The sequence below is a fragment of the Drosophila rhopaloa genome, unplaced genomic scaffold, assembly GCF_018152115.1.
Source record: "Drosophila rhopaloa isolate 14029-0021.01 unplaced genomic scaffold, ASM1815211v1 contig_2, whole genome shotgun sequence".
In the NCBI taxonomy this organism is placed as follows: Eukaryota; Metazoa; Arthropoda; class Insecta; order Diptera; family Drosophilidae; genus Drosophila; species Drosophila rhopaloa.
In genome coordinates, this window is record NW_025335083.1 from 26,174,203 (window position 1) to 26,201,026 (window position 26,824).

Sequence of the window (26,824 nt, forward strand, 5' to 3'; positions counted from 1 at the left end):
TAGGTAATTTAAAATTAATTAATTTAAATTTATTCATAAAAACAATACATTCTTTATTCGATTTTTATATTATCTTGATATCTGTATTTACAATAAAAACATAAAATCATCAACTTTCTGGAGGTTAGCTTATATTTATAATAGTATACGAGTATATATTGTATTCGTTGAAGAGTATGTAAAGTAGATCGTGGCGGTTTCGACCCTATATAGTATATATATTCTTAATCAGGATCAACACCCGAGTCGATTAAGCCATCCGTCTGTCTGTCCGTCTATCCGTCTGTATGAACGTCGAGATCTAGGAACCTATAAGAGCTTGAAGTTTATAAATATTCTTACAGCGCAAGTTTATTTTGAAAGATAGCCTCACAAAACACTTTGATTGAACATATCAAAACCGAATAGAAAAAGTATTCGGTCAATATCTATCGACAAACCAATAAGTTGGATCACGCCTACACTTTATATTTTGCCTACAGGGTATCGAAATCACACACGTTCTGCTTGGACTTTCATGCTTCATCGCTCACTTGCCTTGCGTTGCCTTTTACAGTTAGCCACCGAGGGCCCCGTCCATAAGTTGGAAAACAGTTGGGCTACTAAAAAATTAGCATGCGCGAAGCTCCAATGCAAAAAAAAAGAAGGTTGTGGGGATATAAGGGGGATTCATGGAATGTCAACGGCAGCTGAGATTTTTCCTTGCTTTTCTCCAGCGCAAGGATTTCCAGTCTGTAGTTCTTGTCGCTGAAGGAAAACGTGATCATTTTAACATTTCTGCTTGTTGTCCGCCGGTGATTTTGAGTGGCTTTTAGCAATTCTAATGTTGTTGTTGCCGCTACAGCTGCAAAAAGCGCAAAAAAAGTATAAGGGAGCGGGTTGGCAGTTGGATCTCAAAACGATAGCCCATGCTCCAATACCGTACGATGAGCCGTTTATCCAACTCGACGACTTTTCGATCGATTGTAGGTGAATTGTTTAGTAGCATTTCTGTATCTTTATTATTTTTGATTCTTCATCGAAAGTGTAGTCATCCGAAACAGAATTACCTTGCCTGGCAAGAACTCCAACTCAAATTTGAGAAAAATCTCCGCACTTTAAACAAGGCTCGTCTAAAACATTTAAAACCCTAACAAAGCATATCATTTATTTCCCATTTAACACGAAGAGGCATAAAATGGGGATCGTTACGGTTTATTAGCTGATTATGTCGCTTGACAATATATCTCGCAGATTTTTTAGAGTATGTACAAACAATTTAGAATCAGCAGTGCATAAATATTTGCTTTCGCAACTTATACTAGTTAATTATGTCAAAGTACCCAACATATTTGCTGTTCGTGTACTTTATATTAGATTCTCATGGAATACTTGAGAAGTCAATTATTGAAGTGGAGGCCCAACAAACTAGTTGCCCCAAGTTCCCATGGTACGACCCAATAAAGCAAATCGGAAAAGCCTGCCTTGCGGATCTACCTCCACTCCTTAATCACATTAAGAAAATTAACACAAACAAGCAACAGGAAAACAGAACTTCAGGATCTTTCAACCCTAAACAAATGCTGGAAATAGTAGACCAAATTGAAGGTCAGTTGGCAAACACAAAAAAACAAATTGATTTAATACAGCCAAGTATGGAGAGCCAATTAAAGACTGTGCTAGAAAAAATGCAACTGCAGAGCGAAATGGAAAAACTGGAAGAAAGCTTGAAGGAAGTAACTAATGCCCTTCAGAGTTCTTTGGAAAGCAAGAGAGTTCCAAAAAATGACACAAGCCATTCTCAATTCGAAAAGTTGGGCTCGAGGTACTTTTATATCGAGACGAATGTCAGAATGGATTGGTTCAATGCGGCGAGTACATGTCGTGGGATGGGAGGTCACCTGGCGACACCCAAAAACGAGGATGAACTGTACATCATCCGTCAGAAACTCGATGCCAATTTGTATTGGCTTGACATCAGTGATCTGTCCAAAAAGGACGAGTACATTTCTTTGGTCTCCGGGGAGGCTGCATCTTTTTTGAAATGGAATAGAGACGAACCCAATAAGAATCCTAATGCGCATTGTGTTTATATAAGTGCCGGACACTATTATAAGCAGTTCTGTAAGGAAAGACATTTTTTCGTTTGCCAAGCTGCGCAAAAATAATGAATATATATTTATTTAATTTGTCAATTGTTCAATAATCAATGAGTATCTGAACCTCGAGTGTTGTATAACAGCAACACTCTTCTGGAACTATATTTACCCTGTATAATTACTTTAAATAAATAAAAATCTCATTTTAAGGAACCTCACATGTTGGCAGCGTTCCTGGTTTTCAGAAAATGACTACTAAAAATAAATTTATATTTTTACTTAAAATTTTTTACGGGTTCAACAAAACAAAAGATTTTTGTTTAAAAATTTCCTTCCTTAGGCCACATCGTCATTGGCGACACGACATTCCTCTGCCCCAGCATTTGCATATGTATAAGAGCCTCTAATTTGAACTTGTGGGCCCTGCCCTGCAAAAATGTGTGTGTGAGAGCATCTAAGATGCCGCCTAACGATGCACGCTGCTCGTTTGGATCGTCACCATTGCTGGCGTCTGCCTGACCCAAGCTGTAACTGGCAACCAGCAACTTGCAGCCAGCAACTGGCAACCACCGGAGACCATCGAACACCAACCAGATACTTTGCGCCCAAAACCAGTAAAATGTTTTGTTTTGTTGGGCACTGTGGAAAAAAATGTCTTTCTACAATTGGCAAATATGTTACGGTCGCAAATGCTTAACTTTTACTAATAGCTAACTGTTTTAAATTGTTGTTGCTGTAACTCCTTCACGCAGTAGTTGTTGTTGTCGCGATTTTATAGATAAACATTCTATTTGGCAATTAATTGGCATTTTGTTACTTTTCCAGGTGGATTTGTATAATTTTTTATACCCGTTACTCGCAGAGTAAAAGGGTATATTGTATTCGTGCAAAAGTATGTAACAGGTAGAAGGAAGCGTTTCCGACCCTATAAAGTATATATATTCTTGTTCAGGATCACTAGCCGAGTCGATCTAGCCATGTCCGTCTGTCCGTCTGTCTGTCTGTCTGTCCGTATGAACGCTGAGATCTCGGAAACTATAAAAGCTAGAAGATTGGCATTTTGCATGCAGATTCTAGGAGTTCCTACGCAGCGCAAGTTCCTACGCCCCCTTTAACGCCCACAATCGCTTATATACGATTTTAAAAATTTAAATATTTCGGAAAAGTAAAAATGCAGTTTTATTGTGTTTATCAATACCTATCGAAATGTAGAAGAAATTTTTCAAATCGGACCATTCGTTAAAAAGTTATGCGTGATCAAAGTTTCTATCTCCATCTCCCTCGCACTCCCTTTACCTGAGTAACGGGTATCTGATAGTCGGGGCACCCGACTATAGCGTTCTCTCTTTTTTTTTTTTTTTTTGCTCACGATATTGAAATGTTGTTGCTATTTCAAGTTGCGGCTGCTTGCTAGTTGCAAGTTGTTGTAGTGTGTTGCAGATTTTCGTGATTGTCAGTAATGATCATTTGGTCAACACTTTTGGCGGCTTAGAAAGTAAACCAAAGCCGAGGAGCAAACTCCGCCATGATGTGGCTAATTAAATGGAAGGCGGATCAGATTTTGTCCAAGAATCACCAAGGACGGTATCAGTAGTCTCCTCCAGTTGCATTTGCTTCTCTCCGGCCACGAATTTATGGCACTGGCATTGCAATTGACATTAGCCCTAAAAGCGACAATGCAGCAGCATCCAACTTGCAACAACTGGACGTGGCAATGGCAAAGGTTTGAGGATTGGTATTCGGATTTGCGTCGGGGATAGGAAATTGAACGTTGCACTTGGCACACACATGAATTTATGTATGCAAAGCAGGATGAAAGGGGGATAAATGAGGGGCGGAGACTTAAAGGGGACTAACCGAAAACGAAAGCGATCTGACTGACAGGACAAAGGAGTTATATTTCAAAAAAAGAACAAAAACGAAAGGGAGCAATCTTTCCGGATTGCAAGGGTTCTCTTCAAGAAAAAGAGGAAGTTTAAGCGGGGAAAGGGAGTATCAGGAAGAAGACAAAGGCAGCCATAGTAGCCGCCGCTCAAAAGGACAGTGGTCAAAAACATATTTTAACAAATTAAAAAAAATAATTTAAACAATTTTTCACATTTTCTAACACATGTAAGCATGCGAAATCTTATCGAAATGATCCATAATAAAAAAAACAAAGAGTGCCCAACTTTTTTCATAGTCTAAACTTAACAATGATCACAAGAGCACTGTGGAATGGCGGCTTCTGGTTCGCCACAAAAGACAAGAGCACCAGTAGCCGGTGTGGAGAAGGAAAAGAAGCTGGAGCATTTTAAAGCCATCTCCTGCCCAATTCAAGTCATCGAGTCCCAACGAGAAACTGAGGAAGCCTCAAATGAAGTGTGCGGGAAAGTAAAAGTAAAATAAGTACGCCACCGATTATCAACGACTTAAAGGAGGTATATACATACTATATAAAAGGGGCAGAATGGGATCGTGTTGGATATTGTGTATGCAAAGGGCTGGGGATGGACATAAATTATCTTTGGCCGAGCGGCGGACAAATCTTCAGAAGCCCGACAATGTCGAAGGAGCCTGTCAATTGCAGCCGAACAAAGAGAAGAGAATCAGCGAAGGGGCCAAGTTAAGCGAAGCCTGTCAGTGAACGAATCTCAGTCAGGGCAAAAGCAAAAGTGCGCCAGTAGTGCTTGGGAAATGAGTCAGGATCGAAATCGTTTGGGATGTCTGCCTGACAATTGTGAAATGCAAACGACGACAAGCGAATGGCCGAAAAAAAACCCAGCCCAAGTCAGGCTTGATTAATTTATGGCCTCCGTTTTTTTTCCACGGACCCATTGTGAGCTACTGGATCTTGGCCCGGCCCTTTGTTGCTCGGCCTTGACTGTGGAAACGGCGGCTCTGGCGTTTGAATCACGACCTCGAGAAGGACTCACAGGGCTCGAGAAAGAAAAAAGCATTCGACCGCGAGAGGTGTTGTCGTTGTCACCAGGGAAATTCGAGGAAAAGTCATGAGCTTAGGGATCACCGAACCCTGTCCGTTTTCTTCTTTGTGAAGCACGATCTGGATCTGGCAAACAGATCATTAAAGGGAAAACTTACCCAAGTTGTATGTAAGTCTATATAAATGGAAAGCACACATAAAATTAATTATTTAAGGAAAATTATAAACATTGCGTATAACACAAAAATTAAATTGTGCGAAACTAAACAAAAATAAATAATACAGTAGCTTTGGAGTAAAGTTATGGTCTCTAACTAACATAAAATGGGTGAACATATGACCCGCAATGAAAAAAAATTTGAATTAGAGAAGCAAACCACAAAGTTTTAAATTGTGTATTCTCGAAGTTAAGTTACAATTTAAATGTCCAATTGTTTTATTATTAAACTTGTAGTGGAAAAGCACTTTGAAATCAGATAGGTATAGGCTTATTCAGCATTAAAATAACTATTAATTAAGAGATTAAAAATCCAGAAACTGCCCACTCAACTAATAAGTATAATTATTTACAAATATTATCATCGATTTAGTTTTTCATTCCAAATATGTGATTATATTTTCAAACGAAACTTCAGTGCAGCTCTAAAATATGTGTGGCAACATGAAAAGTTCAATGTTAACAACAAATTACGAGACCGGGAACCGTCTCTCTTGCCACCCCCTTGATCCACATCAATTGGTAAATTGAGAAATTGAAGCCTAATCAGATAAGCTGAGCGTGTGACTGCGCCAAAGTTGCAAAAAAACAGCGGCTGCAACTGCAGCAGCACCCAAAATTGATTATATATTAAACACGCAAGGACCCCTTTTGCCCCCCTCTTGCCATCTCGCGCTAATCGCCACATTTAAAAAATCGTAAAAATAAATTGAATTCATAAAAAGATTTATTAGTCGCACTTTTTTTGGCAACCAGCTCCGAATCCAAATCGGATTTCTTATCGCCAGCTGGGAATCTGGAAACTCCGAGGTGCAGCAAATGGGGAAACATAATCTCCGACCGAATTGCACCTCGATTCTGCGCCCTCAAGGTTAAGCATCAATTAAAAAATTCACCGCCACCGCCAGCAAAGAATCTCAGATCTAATGCTACCCAGAGAAAAATATTTGAAACTATTAAAATATTAATCGTTGTGTCTCAGAAATCTCTTTCAATTTAATAAGAAACTGGTTGGAGTCTGATTTCGTAAAGTATGGGAGTATTTAGAGCTTCTAAAGAAACTAAACTTTAGTTTTACCCACATATAAAAATAAACAAGAAAGGAAAACACTTTAGTTTTTGTGCTCGTGCATCTGTAAAAGGACTATATATCGATTTTTATTAATGTTTCTATAAAAATAATAAAATTATTGACTTTTTTTATCCAGCCATTTTAAAGTAATACTAAACCCATGTTTTAAAAATTCAGTCAAGTTTATAGTAATATATTTATGTTTGAAAGTATTTTTGTTTTTCTCTGTATGATCTGCGGAATTCTTAGACAAGATTTCGGTTGCCGTTGGCTGTTGCAGTTTGTCACCAAGTGTTGCTGGTGGTTACCGGGCTGTAGTGTTGATGCTGTGGTTCATTTGCATAAAACAAATTTGGTATTAAATGCTAAACGCAGCGATAAGATCAACAGCGAGTTGTTGTCGTCGTCGCCTCTGTGAAAATTTGGCTATAAAAAAGCAGAGTAGACAGGAACAGGAGGTTGGGCAGTTAGTTTTTAGCCACTGGTCGAGTGCTGCACCACTTACAAATGTTGCCGTTATCCAGCAAGTGACTTCTAACGGCACATTGTGAGCAACAATTTTCATTCATCAACAAGAGACAGGAAAAGGGGAAAAGCTGAAGAAAATCAGAGATCATTGTGGCACATTACACAGTCTCCTAATAAAAATCATACGAGCAGCAGCAAAAGAAAGAGCCCTATATGTGGAAATACAGGGAGATATGTTATGATTGGTAGGGTATGTTAATGTTGTAGCCTTTGAGTAAAATTATAACATAAATGAGTGCACTTCCTCAGGGTAGAAAACACTAACTACAAAGTACGATAACTAAAATATTGATTTTCCAAACACGTTTCGCTCTCTGTAAGCTACAAATTCCAGTTGCTGCTTCAGTTGCTGTTGCTTCTTAGTCGTGATTCTACAATTTCTTCATTTTATTTATTTAAGCATTGTAGACATTTTTTCATGTCTCCTGACTGCACTCTGCTTTCCCCTTTTCTCTTTTTTTCCCACCATCTTGTACTGGCTCCGATTTAGATGCTGAGATTTGCATTAGAGAGGACACCGTGAAACACGAGTTGCGTGAGCGGCGGGACTCAAGTAATTCCTGACCATTTATAGAACACCGATACACAACACGCAGGCAGCTTTGCAACGGGGAAGAAAAGTCGCGTGGTGCAGCTGGTCATCAGCCGAGTGGGCTGACAAACATGCAACACTTGCAGGCAAACTTTTCTTACAAAATTATGTATTAAATTCAACAAAAAAAAATAAGTTCACATTTTAATATGGCCACAAATGGCAAATTTTAACAATAGTAAAATGGAAATAAATTTAAAATGGATTTCCAGCTGATCCTTTTTAACCAGTTACAGGCACTCTAAGCTACATATATTTATAAGCTTTTAAATTCATATAAAAGTATTAAATAAGAGAGAATTACAATTAACAATCTTAAAATCTTTTGAGCTCCGAGAATTAAACTGGAACCGAAATATTTTCTGTGTAGCTTTGTGCGTTGCAGGAGGAAAATCGTTTGCCTCCTCAACCCCCCAATTCCGATTTCATCTTCTCCCAGAGATAACGCACCAAAAATTGAACCCGACCCATAGACGCAAAAAAAAACGCGCGAAATGCGAAACGCCAAGGAGTCGGAAACCCTGGGCTTTTTGGCCCCGGGAAAAGCATTTTGACCTCGCCGCTGGTCATGAGCAAGGCTTTTCGGTGTGGTCCCACCACTAAAAACCCAACAATCCAGCTCGATCCCATCAGGGGTTAATACACTTGGCTGATGTTTAATGCTTAATGGCACTAAAATATTTTTAATAAAACATATTTGACTTTGATTTGCCAAATGCAATACGTGGGGGAAAATTGGCTTTCCGCTGCTAGGCTACACCAAACTACTGGATTAGGGAGTAATCACACTAAATCAAGCTAAAAAGGGCTTCCCGTTGTTTGGCCTCGAAATCGATTTTGCATGTTTTTCAAATATAATATAATGGCCTTATTGAATTTTAATTATTTCGCTTCTTAATTTGTAACTGATAAATTTATACTCAAAATATTTTGTAAGCTCAAAAATATTTGCTTGTCATAAAATTCTCTTTTCTCCTTGTTGGCAAGTGTTAATGGAAAAATCTGCCAGGCGGATAGAAATTGCATAAAGCAAGCGTGGAAAATTTGAAAAAGCGCTTGAAATATGACTGAGCGAGTGCAGAGGAGATCATAAAGAGGGGAAAGCAGACATTCGGAGTGGGAGGTCGAAGGGTAAAGAACGCACACCAAAACACTAGAAAAGGCTAAGGAACAGGCTCAGACTTTGGATCAGGCTGAATTTTTTACTGCGAGCTCGTCTGTGGCACAGTTAGACGCCCACTTAGTACGGTAATTTCGAAAACGTGCGCCTTTGATGAGATACAATCTTGGAGGGGAGCTACTCTGCTGGCAAACCAATGCCAATGATGCTGATGGAACGTTGACGATCGACCGAGATTAACTGCAGCAGTTGAAGGAGAGCGGAGGAGCTTGGCGGACTTCCCCTGTCAAAATGCATTTGGAGGCGGCCTGATGACGTCGTCAGAGTCAGCTAAAGTCAGTCTCTAATGGCAAATGGAATATCTACATTAGATCATTTAGCAAAGAGCAGGAGTTGCAGACATTAGAGAAAGAAAGCCAGCGGCAATTGGCAGCTGGTGGTAATTAATTAAACCCACAATGGCATCCCGGACCAACTGAATACAACCTCTGGACCAGGTTCCCATGCCCCCCAAAACTAAAAGAGGGAAAAGTGAAGCATTAAGCTACAGACCTGGTATGGTCTATAATTTCTTTACTTTGTGTGTGAATAAATAAATCCGAAATTAGACCGTATTAAAGAAGACCTTTGAAAGTCCTAAAATCTCTAGAGTTTTAATGTATTTTAAGCTCCAGCTTCACCACATACCTGTATTTTCTTGTAGGCTGCACTTTTGGACCACTTGGCTTTGCGATTAAAAGGTATTTCTCTATCCCAACTGAACTAGGTGGATAGGCGGTGTGCTGCTCCCCGCTTTTTCACCTGAAGACATCTCTTTGGGGGCAATTAAAGGATTAGCAAGTAACAGTAAAGTGGGAAGTCAGGCCTAAACGCAGAACAAATCACACTAAATTCATATCATTGGGCTATGTTTGTTCTTGCTTCAAATACGACCTTTGATTTATCGTTATTTTCCTTTAAAAGGCAAACGACAAAAATCAACAACGCGAATGAAGAAGAAGAGGAGCCAACGATCAAGGATCGCCCAACAAAAAACATCAAAAAAGAGCAAGAGCATAAGCAACAACAAAACAAGTCGATGTCCCATCGCGCGTTTTAATGACAACGAAACCAAGTCAAAGGCATTTCTTTCAGGCAACAGCAGCCACGACACTAAAAAAATTCTATAAATAAAAATAAAAAAAACACAGAAAACTTTATAGACACAAAAAAATGGACTGATTAAATGAGATATACATAACGATGATAAGATGCTCTGCAGTTAAGTGGTTTACTTTTAAATGTAGAAATAGTTTTACTTAAGAAATTTTGAATTTCAAAAAAATTCATTTAAATTGCATAGAGAATATGTTTAAAATAACATAATTTTTATTGTATAAAAACCAAAGTGCTGCTTTCAAAATCATGTTGATTTTATGAAGATTGGGTAATGAAGACTAAGAGTTGCTGATAAGATAAGAATGTTGTTTAAAATTGAGAGTTTTACCATAAAGGTTTTGATGGTATTTAAAAGAAATTTCACAAATTTTGCTAAGAATTTTATTTAAAAAATATTTTTAATTTATTGTTAAATCTTTTCCAGTTAGCCAATGTACTTCTCGAGGTTAGCTCATTGAGACACAAACAAGCAGAGCAGGGAGCTTCAAAAAGGATGGCCGGCGGGTCCAAGTTGTAAGTGAGCCACTGGGCGATGGCGACTGCAACTGCTGCGATGACTTCAAAACGAGCGACGACAACATCGATCCAAAGACAACAACCAAGGCACCAACAGGAGCAAGGGGATTCTCAGGAGGAGGCGGTGGCCCCAGAATTCGAATTCAATTAAAAAACGTTTATTCCGCAATTACAGTGGCTGAAAGGGGGCTTAAAGGGGGAGTCAGCGGACCCACGGGGCGTATGAGTGTTGCATAGTTCTCGAAAATTCAATTTGCGCATACAGCGACGCATGGGCGCACCAAGGGTGTTCGATGAGGGGGGACCCGTTTTTAGTCTGAACTAGTTTTTACAGCCTCCCCCCGCCATCATTGTTGTTTCACTTTTGTGATGTGCCTGCGTGTCCGCTTTTGGCGACGCTCTGCGATCCACCATCCGCGATCCTCGACTGCTGCTTAAATAAGTTATTATCATTGCTCGCATTAATTGCTGTAATTGAAAGTGAAAATGTTTGCCTTTTGATTTCTGCCAGAGAAAAATGTGTCTAGGTGTCAGTTTGTCCATTGGAGCGCAATCGAAACGACAGTGCACAGAAAGAAAAAACGGAGGAATATAATTCCCTTAGTATCTTAAAATACATTTCAGATCTTGGTTTGCTATCTGGAAAAATTTGAATTGCACAAAGTAAAATACGGCTAGAGTCTCAGAAAAGCGTTATGCGGAACTTAAAATTCTCGAGTTTAATTTTGATGCTATATCTTAGATGATAAATATATATTTTTAAAAAATTACGGATTAGGTACTTTGTATCTCTATAAATCAATTTTTCCCCTCTAAATGTTATGGGTCCCTTCAAGACATCGAAGGATGACGATGGCAACAACTCAGATTCAGATTCAGTCTGCAGACTTCTAAGCCCAAAAACAGATGCCCCATGCTGTGCGATGTTGACCATCAATAAAAACTTGTAAAATTGATTACAACAGTATTACGTTTCTGGCCAAAAAAGCTGTCGCTTCGTCTGCTGTTGTTTTCTCGGTTTTTGTTGCATTTCAAATGGATTCTGCACTAAGCCTTCGTCCGATTTTACTTCTCTTCAGTTTCTCTGTTCCATATCAAAGTCGACAAAAACCAACAGAAGAATCCCAGAAACAAGAAAACATAAGGAGAGACTTCCACAGAGAGCTGTACTACCTGTTGCCCTGGCCACAAATCGTGCAGACGATATCAGTGATCAACATGTTGCACCTCCGCACCACCATTGCCACTGCCCCCGATTTTACTCTTTAAGTCCTCTGTTTTTGCGTCCCTTAGTGTCCAGCAACAATTGCAATAGCTACCGATTTTTATTATTTGCAAAAGGCCCTGAATCTGAGTCTGCAACTCCGATCCCAATTCGGAGTCAAAGTTGCTGACAAATGTTTGAGTTGCTATGGTGCTACCGTAGCTGCTTCTGCTGTTACAGGTTGCTCTTAATGATAAATAATTTCGTTCTTTAAACTACCAATTAAGTATTCGCTGGACCTAACATATTTTTCTTGTATTTAGGAAAAGAAGATACAGTAGAAATTCTTTGTTTTCTTTAAACTACCAATTAAGTATTCGCTGGACCTAACATATTTTTCTTGTATTTAGGAAAAGAAGATACAGTAGAAATTCTTTGTTTTCTGACAAACATATAGAATGTAAAAAGGAAACTTTTCTTTCTCCTTTTCTCAATTGCTTCAGCTTTTCTTTTTCAATTTTTGTTGTCGGTTCTGAAACTTAGGCTGTGTTCTTTGGTATTTGCCCTCCCCTAATTACCAGGCGACGCGGTTATACCGCTTTTGATTGCTGGCGACAGCCGAAAACGCGTTCCCAGCTAATTTAGACACCTCGCATGCCGAAGATGCTCCGGTCCGCCGATATTTTGTGGGCTTTCTCTGGACCTCTCAGCTACTTAGCTCATTAAACAGGCTGCGGCGGCAGCAATCAATTGCCTGCAACATGTCACATCAAAAAGGGGGCATGCAGGGGTTAAAGGAGCGAACAATTATGGCGACAGTGAGCGGAATTCGCAGCGCTTGTAAGCGGCTGCCCAAAGGCGGCTGGTGTTGCTGTCGTCCCGCTGATGTTGTTGCTGGTTGGAAGTGACCGCAGCAACTGCAATTGTGGCCGCTGACCTTCGCGGTGGAAAGGAAATGAGGCGACAAGAGCGCTAGAAACCAAAGGAACAAAAAACAAAACAAAGCAAAAGGCAATTATGTTCGAAGTTCTCTGTTGCCGGGCACTTATTTAAATTGCAACGTCGCCGGACTGCTGCCGCGTCCATTGACAACAGCAACCAGCAACATTTCCAGCAGCAACAACAAATTTGCCCACATGCCACACACGTCAATGTTGCCTTCTATCTCTTTCTCACTCTGTGTTTTGCTGCCCCGTTCTTGTTATTCTCTCAAAATGGTCAAGAGCAATTGAGGATACATACGATCACATCCAGCAACAACATATACGATTATTAGGTATTTGTCAGAGTCAATTAAAAATAATAGAATGATTTTAGAATAACACTTTAGTAATAAAGAATTTATTAGACGATTTTAAGAAAGTGGGAAATGGTTCGTTAAACAAAATGCGTTTCCTATCAAAAATTTCTGTTTAAAAATCGAAATTATTAATTTTGTATTAAAAAAAAACTTAAATTAATACCTATTAAAGTCAATTTTTAAGTCTAGATGATAAAAACGTTATTTCAATTTAATTAAAGTTTTTGGGATAGCAAAGAGAAGTTCCGCCAGCAAACTATCGGGAGTGACAAAGCCTCCATTGAGACTTCTCACGTTTTCTCCAAAGACTCACCGGTCGCTTCCGCCCTGCTGCTCGACATTGAATTCGATCCATCCAACAACGCCGATAATAATTATTATTAACACCAAAAGCAGCAGCGACAAAAACGTCCTCGCAGCAATCAATCAAAAAGGCGCGCTCCAGATCTGCTTTTCTTAGATTTCTATCAGTCCGGAGCTCCTCGAGGCACACACATCTTTCTGCAGATGTGTCAGCTCTGGAAACTCTTGTGGGGATTTGCTGACGGGCAAAAGGGGCGCACACAGAAAAACAATTGTAAAAATTGTTTATCGATAAATACATTAAATTGCAACCAATTAGTAAAGGTTCCAACTCATGAACGGTACAGAAATTAAACATTTCTAAAAAGTTTAAGCTAAGATATATTGTTTCATAATAATATAACCAAATCAGACCTTTAGTTTTATATGAATGTAAAGCTTGCAATAGCTAAAAAAATCCTCAAATTATTAATGTTATATTAATTCTCTGTGTAGAGATGTCAGGGAGGGCAGAGAAGTCAGCGCACACATCAGAAATGCTCAACCTCCGGTTGGGGGCCTCGGCTACTCGGCTACTGCCATTCCCGATTATGAGATGATTGCTTAAGATGACAACGAGCAGGCTGAAAAGCTGGAGCTGGAGCTGAAGCTGAAAAGCTGGGTGCCGAGGGAGTGGGATACATAGTGAAGGCAGGAATGCCCCAATGCGAGTGGCAGCAATAAAAATGACGTTCCAGATTATTGCACACTCGGCACAAAGAGGCAACGACAAGGAGCCACAGACACGGCAGCAACACGAACGTGTTTTCCGCAGCCGATGATGCTTACGCGCTTTTCAAGTTCCTCACATAGTTGCTGTCATTATTAAAGACATTTTCAACTACATTCTAGTAGGTACTTAATTTCCCTCGAAACAAGAGGCCTCCCTGACAGGCGGGAAAAAAAAAAACAAAAGTTCGTCGTGCAGTGGGGAGGGGAGGAGAGGGGAGGAAAGGAGAAGATGCCACCTCGCACGAGCTGATTGGATTGCCGGGGCTTTGTGTCAACTGAAGATAAGCCCTCGCACAAAGAAACCACTCGCTGAAAATCATTTTACCCTCGGACAATGCTAAGTAGGTGTAAATGCATCCATCAGATACTCGGCGAAAACGTGGAGGGGTTCGCAAAAAAATTGATGAGTTAATTAACGCGCATCGCCAACATTCCGTTCGACTAATAACCAACTTGTAGACGACAGTCCAGCAATGGAGGAGATGGCCTCAGATGGGTATGGGAATGGAGTGTGGGTATATGGGTATGGGTATGGGTTGTGTATGGTTTGTGTATGGTTTGTGTATGGGTATGGGGATGGGTATGGGGCAACCATATTTATGAGCATGGCTTCGTTCAGTTGTCGATCTGGCACTTCAATGTCAGTTGTTCATCATCATCGCATCGCATCGCGCAGATGGATGACGATGAGCATCGGCATTGGAAGCGGGACAGCAGAATCACCAGGAGTATCATGACTGCAATGCGTTCTTTAATTGAGTTTTGCGTTGCATTTGTGCAACTGCAACTGCGGACTCTTTATGGCCATGCTGGCAAGAGGCAAGTAGCAACAGCATCACCAGTGGCATCCCATCCACATCCACGGCAGCAGCAACGTGGCATATTATCACACAACCATTAAATATGATGAAGACTGCCAAGGCGACCGAGAAATCCTAGAGATGGAAGCATCACGTGACCGTGAGTTCTTCAATGAAGCGATAAGGCAGTTTAAGATGACACAGAATTATTGTATTTTTTTATAATCACGATGTGTATGTCGATCATTAATGCTCAGAACATATACTAGCTTTAATAATTTTAAAAGTTAAAGATTTTAAAACTTGGAAGTTGTATTTTGATGATTAAGAAAAAGCTAGGTAAAATCAGATTTCATTATTGAATTATAATTAATGTTGGTATTTTGGTTTTGGAAGAGATTTCCAAGTCTTAAACAATGGCTTCTGCCTATAATAAAAACTAGACCATCGCTAAAGACTCTTTTGGCGGCTGCTTTCGTCGGATTTACGCATTTATGACGCATTTTTTCATCGAGGATTCGCCGGGCGCGGAATCTAGGCAAAAGGCAAACAACCGCTGGTTGTTCCCCACCAAAGGAAAAACGGAGACATAGAGAATCTTCGGAGCTCCAAAGCTCCCTGGGGCCATTACGCATACTTTGAGCTGCGGAGTAGATTTTCTCATTTGGAGGAGGTTGCACTCTAGATGTATTTTTTTTTCAGCCGGTGCCGCTGATCATTATCAATGATCTGGCATTGCATCGCATTCCCATTGCCGATGTTGCTGCTGTGACTGACACAATACCAGCTCAGTGCTCCGAAATGCATCATCCTCCCGATCCCGATCCCGATACCGATACCGATTCCCCTCCCGTATCCACTATCCTTCGCAGCGGGATCATTGACTATTGACCGCGCTGATTGATTACTTTGTTGCTGGCACGTTGGCAATTTACTGGAGAGATGCCATGGCGGAGGAGCTACTGCATCGCTTTGGATGATTAAAAATGCTTTTGTGTAAATTATTAGCTGCATTTGTTGTTGCCGTGTTGTCGTTCATAATTCTCGCCTCGAGGTTTCTCCGCGGATTGGCTTTTGGTGTGAAAATGATGTATGCTGCTCTGCGGTTGGTTTCGGTTTCAGCCAACCACTCACTCGGTCTAGCCTTTGACTTGCCATAATACTCCCTAGTATTATGCCATGGATTGCCATTGCCGCGCCTCGAAATTGGCGGCGGTCGCTTTGACTTTCCAGCCGCCACCACTTCCCCTTCACTATCCCATGCATCCTCCGCGGATCCTCTCTATTTCCCCCACTCACCAGCTCGCTCTTGAGGATAGCATGTCTAAATTTCCTTAATATTTCCATTTGCTTGTTTGATAGAATTTATGTGCGCATTCGGATTCGACAGAAACGAGCCACAACGCGAGATCATTGCTGGCATTCCACGCAGCTGTTTGCACTCAAGAAAAAATGTTCAAAAATCTTCCGGAGAACTAAATTATAAAAAGGCTTTTTAAAAAGAAAAAAAAATTTTTTTGGGATCTGGTTTATAAGTTAGCAAATATAATAATAATTTTGAAGGTATTCTATGAATTAGCTCTTAGATCCACATCATAAAAACTTTATGTATTTTCAAACAAAGTTTTTATTTATAAGTTAAGTTAAGTTTTGGTTTCAATACAATTTTTGATAATCATCTAGTCTTGTGAATATTTTTAAATATTTTTACAAGTGTCTTGTTGCTGCTGTGGCAACCGCAGCAGCCATGACAATGACAGCGTCTGGGACGAGAGTATTGCCAATATTTATTGACATTTAACCAAGGAGCAGAGAGAAGGCCGCAAAAACAGGCGACTTCCCTCAGGATGCGGCAGCAACATGTTGTCGCTGTGACTGCAATGTTTGCATTGTTGCTGCTGTTTTTTCCAGCTGGCTGTTTCAACTGTCAGTTATCATTCACTCAGCAGCAACATTCGAATCTAACCGCAAGAAATTCGATTCCCTCCATGCAAATGCAGCCACTTCGGCTCCAACTGAGTTATGGTTGCAACCATTGACAGGATGTGTCTCTCTCAAGGTAACCACCTACCTCTACCTCTGCCCCGCCCACCCCCTCCCAAGCCAGACAAGCACCACCCAATTAACAGTGTACATCGGCACCTCCTGGAGCCTTTCTCTTTCCCACACCTGCAGCAGCACAAATTTGAAATGAAATATTTTCGATTCTGCTGTCAACATGAGTTTTGTTGACAACACATTAGCAACTGTTGCCGTTGGTATTGCAGTGACCGTTGTGGTGCACGCAAAAAAAAATATTATATGGTGACAAGTTTCATATTATTTTTGAGTAAGTAACAAGATTTCGTTGTGGTATGTATGAAAATGTGAAATAGATATTTTCGAAAAAATACCAAAGAATTTTTAATAAAATAATATTATATGTAACTCTATAAAAATTATTAGTCTTTATAGTTAAAGTTAAATAAAATATGATTTTAAATATGTTCCACCGAAACACCGGATATAGATGTTTTGTGAATTACCCTATTTTAGATTTTATAAGAATGTAAAAGTGTAAAAAATGCTTGATATTATGTACCCTCAATAATAATAATGATCGAAATCAAAATGATATCGAGATGTTTCTTTCTGTGTCGTTTTAAAGCAGCAGCAACATGTTGCCGCCGTTAGTGGCGACATCGCATCGGGACGTTGCGCATGCGCCGCACGATTTGCAATTTGCAGCTAATTGAACGCGTGCGCAGGCGCAGTTTGTTGTCGACTCTCACGCTTCTCAACCCTCCCTGTTCGAACATCCCCGCCATCCCAATCCCCTCCAGCCTCCAGCGGCACTCCTTTTCCCACAGCAAGTTAGAAAAGTGCCAGGCGACAAATGGAGAACAACATGAAAAAGCTCCATGCGTGGTAAGCTGAAACTGGAAGCGAGTCTGAGCCCGCGTCTAAATCTGAATCCGATTCCGATTCCGAGGCTTAGCCTGAATCTTAATCTAAGACTGGCTTTAGCTTGCAATTGAATGAATTTCGACAGCAGCTAACTCTCAAATGCTGTAAAGCCTGATCACCGTAATGGTGGTGACAACTGAAACAGCGGCTAAAACAGTGGGAGGTTCCATATAACCCAGTTAAAAATATATAGGAGGCTAAATTTAAGTAACCTTAATTACAAATTTGAATACTTAATTAGGAAAGGGTTTTTCGAATGTTATCTAGTTAAAGATAAAATTCTATTTTTCAATCATATTCATTAATTTTTCTAAACTAGAAAAAGATTTTCCTTCTAATTCATTTTGTTTAGATGCCATCTTTTGGCCTTAGCCATTTTATCCACCATTCTCATTGGCTTCTTTTGCTGCTCCCTCTCTATATATTCAAGCACATATTTGTGGCTAGCTGATTTTTTTGTCAAAGGCCGCCTGCGGTGTTTCCATGTTGCTTCTGTTTCTGTTACTGTTGCAGCTTTGGTTTTTCGGGTCGTGCTAGTTTCCCTCTCCTTCTGACCGTGTGTTCCTTCTCCCTCCCCCATTAACCCCTCGTTTAACTGCCTATTGCCCCTCATAACCCCTCCTAACCCCTCTTAGCCCACTCTCACTACCCAATTGCAGCGCACTTGTTTGTGTCCGAGTCTGGCAGCTTTGTTTTGTGTTTGGCCCCTTTATTTATCTCCCCAACCCCAAAAAAAAGAGAAAAAAAAAACTGCAATATGTTTATGCATTTTTTGTGGTCGCTTTGGCGATAGGGAACCAACAATGGGCCTAGACTTTGCCTCTGGAATGCGGCTCCATTAAATTGTGAGCCTAATACACGATTTGTTGGTGCCGGAGCTGCGTTTCTCATGTTGTTGCTGCTGCTGCTGCCGTTTTGTTTGTTGTCGCTGTTGATTAGCAATTTAATTGATTTGTAGGCAACAATTTGTCTGGCACTTCAAATGCTCCCCGACTGTCGACGGTTGGCCTCCACAACAGCCGGTTGCCAGCTCATAAAATATTCATATGCCGCGATGTCTTGCAATATCTGAAAAGTTGGGGGTGTTCAATCGCAATCTCATGTAAATCTACAGGCAACATGGCGTCGGATAAAAAAAGGGAGAAAAACCCAAAGAAAGAGAGGCAATCAACAAGCAACAGTTGGCCACAACCCTTTTGGCCAGTTCGTTTTCGTTCCGGCTCCACTTGTTGCTGCCGTTGGTTCTCCTCCTGCTGATTATTAGCCTTATTCAGCAGGTACACCCATTTAATTAGAGGCTTCTCCTTCACACTCTCTTCCTTTTTTCTCCAGGCCTGAACCTCAATGCAGCCATTTTGCTTAGTGGCTTCTGTTGTTGATTCCTGGGGCTTCCGAATTTAAGCCTTCTCCTACAACTGTGTAAACATTTATTACGTATATTTAAGCATAGAAAAGAAGATGTCTTCGATTTTTCTTGGTCAGCCATTCGAATTTTATTCGAACAATTTTATTGTTCTATTCGATTTTATTCCTCTTTTTATTCCTCTTCTACTCGGTGGGCGTAGTCAAACTTTCTATTGAAATCTAAATTTCGATTTGACTAAACTTTTATCGCTCCCGTTTGGTGAATGTGCAACTGTGATTCCCCAATTCCCATCACAGTTTTAAGTTTTAGCTAAAATTTTGGTTGCAGTTTCCGTTCCCGATGCAGGCACAGCCTTAGTACCTACATTACAAGAAATTTTAAATTTTTAAACAACGAATTGTTTTTATTTTTAAATATATTTTTTTTAATCACTGATGAAAATATAATATACACATTAATTAAATGGAATATAAAAACATCCTAGTTAATTATATTTTATAAAGCACATGGGGTATTTTCAAACTTAATGTTAAGTGGACAAAATCAGCTGGATGGAAACTGATTATCGACTTTGGCCGCCAATTAGAACCAATATATTTGCACGTATTTTACAAGATTTTTGCCCAGTGCACTTGCAGTTGCAGTTGGTTTACTGCAATTGGTGCTGCCGGTTGCAGGTGGCCGCCATTTGAGCCATGATTTATGCAGTGGCCGGGCATTAGAAAGGTCGTTCGCAGTTGTCGTCGCCAGTCGTGATTTCACGGGAGAATGAGGAGGAGGTGGGAAAACGGCTTCCAGGGAGAAATTTGGACAGGAGACCGAGGATGGCGGACGATAGTGAGGCAACGGCATCCATAGCCACTCAGAGTCTGACGTCTTAATTAGGTTTCTGCTGAAAAGTGCCGAAAAATGTTGGCTAATGCCCGACTTGCCACGCCCACACAAACACCGGTCATTGTCTCTGACCCACAAATGGAGGACATGTTCCTCCGTCCACCCTTAGCCCCTTCTCCCTTTTAGTCATGCCCCAATTCCGAAGACTTCTGCTGGTTCTTCCTGCTCGATTATAAATGACATCGCATTAGTCTTGGTCGGGTTAATGTGCGTATCCTTTGGCAAAAAAAATATTCGTCTTCGCACAACTTCATTAGTGGAGAATCATGTGAGAGTAACAGAGAAACGGAGACAAGGCATTCCGGGAACCACAGTACAATTGCTTTCCCAACCTACGCAAATTTAAGTTCTAGCCTTGGGGCAAGATTGTGCATCAAATATATTAAGGCACTCTTTTATCTATAAATTAATGTTTTGTTTTTATATCTATATCGTTTCGATGGCAGTTAAAAAAAACGTGAAAAAGACTTGACGATCGCAATTGAAAAACGCTATATTTCTTATATCAAAATTTGGTGACAAAAAATGATAAATAAATACACTTTATAAACTAACAAAATGTAGAATGTATCGAAATAGTTGTATAAACTATAAACTAAAGTCCAGTTTTGGGCCACCTTTTAACAACACATCGGAAACTTGGATATAAATGACATGAAAATGGGCCAAAATTGGACCAACGTTAAAATGAAAATTTTAAATGCAAATTTTTTGAGAATCAAATTACGAGTCTTAGGAGATATGCCACTTTGAAATCGGACAAAATTTGGTAAAGTTATGGACTCCGGAAGTCCAGTTTTGGGCCACCTTTTAACAACACATCGGAAACTTGGAAATAAATGACATGAAAATGGGTCAAAAATTGGACCAACGTTAAAATGAAAATTTTGAATGCAGATTTTTTGAGAATCAAATTGGGCAGATAGAAGAAGTTCGACTTAGTTTATCTTAACTGCTATGGTTTTAATTGGCTCTTTGATAAATGAAGCCCCTCAATACAAATTTTGTCATAAGCCTTATTTCAAGAGATGGTATTTTGGGCATCTCTTAGGTCCCTCAGTTCCTGTTGGTGCTTGATGGTGACCTCCAGGAACTTCAGATACTCCTCGTCAATGGATTCGTCAGCCTCATCATCCGAGGAACTTTCGTAGACATAATCCAGGCAGTGCGATACTTCAGGTTCCTTGATGATGTCCTCGTAATCCTGGTCCTGATTCGGATTGATCACGGGGCAAAGACTCATAACATGATTGTGGTGCCATTGAAATAGCCTTTGATATACTATTTGAATGTGCGGGTAAGAAACGATCCTGATCAATTAAAATAGAGTTTTGGTTCGAAATAAAATTATTACTTTGAGCTGCAATGGTGCACTGATCTTGAGTTGTTTGTGTGGGTTTTGGTTTCCCGTCACTTTTCCTCCGGCGTCTGCGTCGCTTGCTCCTTTTCCTCGACCTTCTCCTGGCCATATCCTCCGATCTCTTCTCCTGCATTAGCTCTTATTATTATAAACTAAACATTCGTCCAACCTTTGTTTATTTCCCAGCAAATATAACAAAACAGTAAGGTGCTGCCACCAATTCCAAAAACAAAAACGTTGCCATTTTTAGAAATCGGGTGACCCTTTCACCGATTGTTCGGTAAAAATCGACAGTGTTGCCATACATATTACGAAAACGAACAATAGGTGGCGCTATCTATTCAAAATGCTGTTAAAAACGAAAAACAGGGAATACAAATGAACATCAGATGGCGCCACTATGGACGTTCTTAAGTCTTAATTTTTTGAAATACCATATTTTAAACTTAAAATAAACTACTCCGAATTTCAATAACAAATCCGTCCGTGTGTCCGTTTCTACGCAAACTAGTTATAAATCTAATTGGAAGAAACTTTTTCAAAAAAAAACATATATCCGCATACTCCAAGATAGAGTACTTTTAAGATATTTCATAAATACGGTTTTAATTAAAATTATTTAATTAATTAAAATGAAATTAACTTGTTGCTTATAGCTGCCATGGGAACGATTGAAAAATGTATCGGATAAATTGTATTTGAGCATCGAAATAATATGAAGCAGTCTAAAATATATTTTAACTCGTAAATCCCAAGGCTTTTGTTTCCCCGCGCAGGAAAACCAAATGGCTTTTTTCGAGCACCAGGACTGACGACTGACTTCAATTTGCTGATTGAACATTTTCGGCAAAGGGCAAGCGCAAAGTTAAAGCCGGAGCAAGAGCAGAAGCCAAGCCTGATCTCGTCCAAATCCAGATGCAGATCCAAGCCAATCCCAGCCAGAAATAGAGCCAAACTGAGGTTAAGGTTAAAGCCAAAGGAAAAGGCAGAGGAGTTTTGTTTTTCTAGCAAATTCAAATCCCGGGCTTGTAAATCTCGGTCGATGGGTCGGCAAAGGAACGCAGAGGTTCGGAACTGAAACTAAAACTAGGATTAGGGCGGATCAATTTGGCTGTAGTGCGAATGCAAATTGGCCAGCGGTACGATTTAAATGAGGCGGCTACACAAAGGGCAGATTTATATAGAGCGCATCCTGCTGAGCCGGAACAAAAAGTTCGTGGACGCACTTCCACTTTACCTGCCTCGTCGGGTCATAAAGGAAAATTAGGTTTACACCTTCCCGGCCAATATGTTCATAAAACAATTTAGAGATTTACAAGGAGATCAACTTGAATGTGGTGCACAGTGTTCAATATATCCTGTACCGCTTCTCCCTTTTCGACTCATAAGTGGGTGTGGGTGTGTTTGTATTGCGGTTTTAGTGTAACAAAAAAGGCGCGTGGGTATGGTTATGGATATGGCTTTAGATATGGATATCACGGCCATCATCATCCCGCCCATCATCCCTCCTTTTTCCCAAAGCACTTCACACATGTTTACTTTGGCAACAGGCGGGGGGAAAGCTCTTCATTTCTGATGAAGTAATATGCGTTCTGATAATATGAAAAATATCCTGCGGCCAGGATTTTCACGCACTTATTCCCTTTTAATGGACTTGGCCAGCGACTTTTTTGCCCGCCTTTATTTTGCATATTTTTTTGAGCGCATCGCTTAAAAAAAATATATATTAATTCTAGTGGTTCGCATTTGTGTTGAAAGTTCCGAATCCAGTTCCGTTGAATGATATTTATTTTGTGATTTTATCAAACCACTTCCTTTTTAAAAATTAACCAGGCAACCGGATCATGACTGAACGCAATTTTAAAATTTTTAAAAATATAGATAATTTAAAATGTTTTTATTTTTAAAGTGTAGTAAACAATATTTTGATAGTTCGGTCATTTTGGAATCAGTTCTCATTTGGCCACACGAAAATCTCAACGAGAATCCTCGCCGCGGGGAGCTGGGAGATTGCTACTTAGTTCAGCTACATTAGGGACAATTTGCATTTGCACGTCTCGCAAATAGATCTCTGGCCGCATGACAACAGGACAATCAGGACTATCGGAACAATCAGGAGATGGAAGGATGCCACAGGTATCTACTATGCACTACTATGCTACGTGGGATTATAATTCTTGAGCTCTGGATCAAAATAAAGCCTGCGGCCACCGAAAAGGGTAGCAAAAGCAAGGGTAAATGGGAAAACAAAGAACTGCGAAGGGTAGCGAAAGGATACAGGGTCGATGCAGGACAAGTTAGTAACTCTCATTACTTTAAATGGATTTCAATTAAGTTGCAAATTGATCTCGAAAACAATTGAGTCCCGTGGAGGCGTTTTGAGTGGTTCGGGTTTTATGCTTTCTCGCAGGATGAAAATGATGCCCGGACTAGTGCCTAAGCCTGATCCTACTCCTTGCCTTTTTTTTTGCTGCTGGTGCTGTCGTACGCGAAAAATGAAAGAAAAGGACAAAATAATGAACTGCGACTCTTTTCATTCACTTTCACACAGGGGAAAAACAGGAAAAAATATTGAAAAGAACGAAGCATACTTTTGCCAGTCGTAATATTATATATTTTATGCGTATATGCTTGAGAACCTAAAAGATATGTGGAATATCCAAAACATTTTGCGATCGATATAATATAGTCGCCTGTTTTTCTATAAAATGAAAACCTTGATTCTGAAGTTGTTTAAAATTACTATATTTTAGAGTATATTTTTAATATGTTAAAAAACAAAGAATTTATAAATGTTGTTCATATATTTTTCCGATTGTTCCTATGGAAGTTATATGACGATGACTTAGAAAAAATACTTTTGGGTAAGCTTCATTCAGATAGCTCTAAACTGATAGACAAGTTTGCGTAGAAACGGATAGACGTATGGACAGACAGAAGGACAGGCTTTGCTTCTTAATCTCACTACTTTATACTATGAATTTAAAAATTTTAATTTTTTGTATCTATTTTTTCTGAGTGCACGAGGGTGACAGAATCAGAATCGGAATCTGAATCGTTTGCTGCTTTCATTCATCTGCTCTCGGACTGTAAGCGATATGCGAACGGCAGGCAAAAGGACAGCTGCAGAAGCACTTGGCACCAAGCGCTGCTCCCCCACACTTCCGAGAGCCAAACACAAACCAATTCATAAATGACTGGCAGTTTTCCCAGCCGAAGGAGCACAGTGCCAAGGAGAAAGAGTCCTGCTGCTGACAGGATAACGAGATTTTTGAAGTGGCCCTCCACTTCACACCCTTTTATTCAGATGCAGCGACGGCTGCTGCTACTGAAATCAATCTAAATCTCAATCTAGTTCTGGTCCGTAGGTCTTAGCAGATTTCTCTCGCAATTAGTCGACAGGGAAATGGAGAAGGCGCAAAAAACGATTTTCCAAGGACTTAAACACGAACAGAGGGATAACAGGTTCGGTGCAGATCGAGGGATATACTGGTATGCTAGGATCGTAGCAATCAAATGCGCATCAGCAATCTCCACAAAAATAATCGCAAAAAAAGGGAACAGTATGGCGGAGAAAGCATTTCTTTCTTCTACGGGGCGTGTAAAGTAAAGGGACGAGAAGCGAAACAAAAAATGAGCAGAGTAGATGGGAAATGGAAGGGGGAAACTCCTCCTCTGTTTGCCATACAACGGGGCTTATCCCGGCTGATCCTTGTTGCGATTTGCAACGGTCAATTGAAAAGCGACCGGGAAAACGATCAGCCAAATCAGTAGGATCCCCAGACAGGACCTCAAAAACAGGACAGGGCAGTAGTTTTGTTTTGCTTAGTTTTTTATTCCCGAGACAACATGGCAAATACACAGAGAACACGCGGATAACAAGGAAATAGGGAACAAGACGAGAAAAGACGACAAAACGGGGCAACACGGAGAAAAACAAACACGCCACACACGCTGCAAAAAACAGCCTTCAGGAAGCCGTTTCTACACTGGAGAAAAATATATAAAGCAAGTTCCAAAGCTGTACATTTATTAATGCAAGTGCACTGGTTACTTGTTACCCTGTCAAAGTATTAGACAGATGTCAGAAAAGGACCAGATAAACTTGCCTGAAAGCAAATCGCTTTCTCGACATCCGTATTTAATTTGTACTAGAAAGAATACGGAGTGTTTTACGGAACAGAATAGCATCTCAAGCCAAGGTTTTCTTTGTTTAAATCTTATTGATCTCAGTTCTTATTTTTTCTTAACAGAGAAGTCTGGGTAACACTCGAGAAAGCCAAATTTTTTTGCCAAAAACTTTCTTTGTTTGAGAAATTTTGACAGTGGGACAAGAAATGTTACGCGTATGTTAACAGGCACTTTTCTTTAAGTGTTTTTCAAATCCTGGGACCTATATTTTTAGTTCCCTTTCTCCACCTTTGCTATCCTTTTATTTGCTTGATTCTGTTCTCTTTTTCAAATTGTTTGTTTGGCAATTTGTTTGGCTTTGTCTGAGGTGAGGGATTCGTCGAACTTGAACAGAAACATCTGAAATATCAGCCAGGAGATGGAGTTAGAGTCGACTATGAGGACCACATTTTGATTTGCGAGATTTGCCAAGAAAGAGTAAAGGCAAATAAAATTTCCAAAAGTGCACAGAAACAACGAGAAAGAGGTGAAAGGTCTTTCTGCAAAGAAAACTCGGATAATTAATTGAGTTGAAGTAATTTTCGGTAAAGAGCAAAGTTCACGCAAATGGGATTGCCTTTTACCAAGCTCCTTTTTTACCTTCTCCGTTCAGGATGTTTCCCTTCCATTTCCACTTGACAAATATTTGACTGGCCATCCTCAACCCTTTTTCCATATTTTTTCCACCCATACGCCCACAAAATATCCTCGGGTCACATAATTTAAATTTTTAATTACGCATCAAATCAACACGAACAATTATGACAGCCTAAAAGCTAAAAAAGGGAGAGTTGAATGGGAGTTTTTATTTGAAGAAAAGAAAGGAAAACAATTCCCAATAGAGATATTCGTGTATAATTCAAATATATTTTCGTATGTACATACATATGTAGGCATTTTGCTCATTTTCTTTTACTATTACTTTTGATTTGTATTTACTGTTACAGCATTTTAAATAATTAGAGTCTTCAAGATTAAAACAGTGTATCAGGGATGCATATTTCTATATATAATATATTATTAAGAACAGTTAATATTTTTTTAAATTGATTATTGAGAACAGTTAATATTTTTTTTTTTAAATTGATTCCAGATATGTTTTTAAATAATATATAAATAAATAGGTCTTGCTCTAAATTTAATTTATGGTAATACCATACTTTTCAACTTTTGTTTGCAGACAAATATTCAAACAGCAAATAGTTAAACCATAAGTCCTACTAAAAACAAAAATTTCTTGAGGCTTCATCCCAGAATTTGCCTAGAGGTTATCTGTCAATAGATTCCTCACTTGGTTTTATTATGTTCCTCTATTCTTTGGAGACCTGAATTGAGGAATTAATTCATCTATATATTCTCAAAGCAAATCAAACAAGCCGGGAATACCCACCTAGCTCAATACCAAACAGCGAGGGACAATGAAGCCCTGACCAAAGTGTGGCCTTGTTTACGCAAATACGAACCCAAAACACGGTTCCCTAGGATGTGGAAAAAGCAGCTGCTCCT

At 39.8% G+C, this 26,824-nt stretch overlaps 1 protein-coding gene across 2 annotated transcripts; it reads right to left on the bottom strand.

The window, feature by feature from the left end:
- Nucleotides 1-20,643: 20,643 nt before the first annotated feature.
- On the bottom strand, nt 20,644-21,363 carry LOC108049080. 2 transcript variants are annotated; one of them, XM_017130128.2, is made up of 2 exons: nt 21,143-21,363; nt 20,644-21,069 (listed from the first exon to the last, which is right to left on the bottom strand). In XM_017130128.2, exons 1-2 carry the CDS (start codon nt 21,279-21,281, stop codon nt 20,810-20,812), a joined length of 399 nt encoding a protein of 132 aa, XP_016985617.1. In that variant the 5' UTR covers nt 21,282-21,363; the 3' UTR covers nt 20,644-20,809. The 2 variants fall into 2 exon arrangements, with proteins under 2 accessions (XP_016985617.1, XP_016985618.1); XM_017130129.2 differs by having other exon boundaries at nt 20,644-21,098; nt 21,143-21,259.
- Between the last annotated feature and the right edge of the window lie 5,461 nt (nt 21,364-26,824).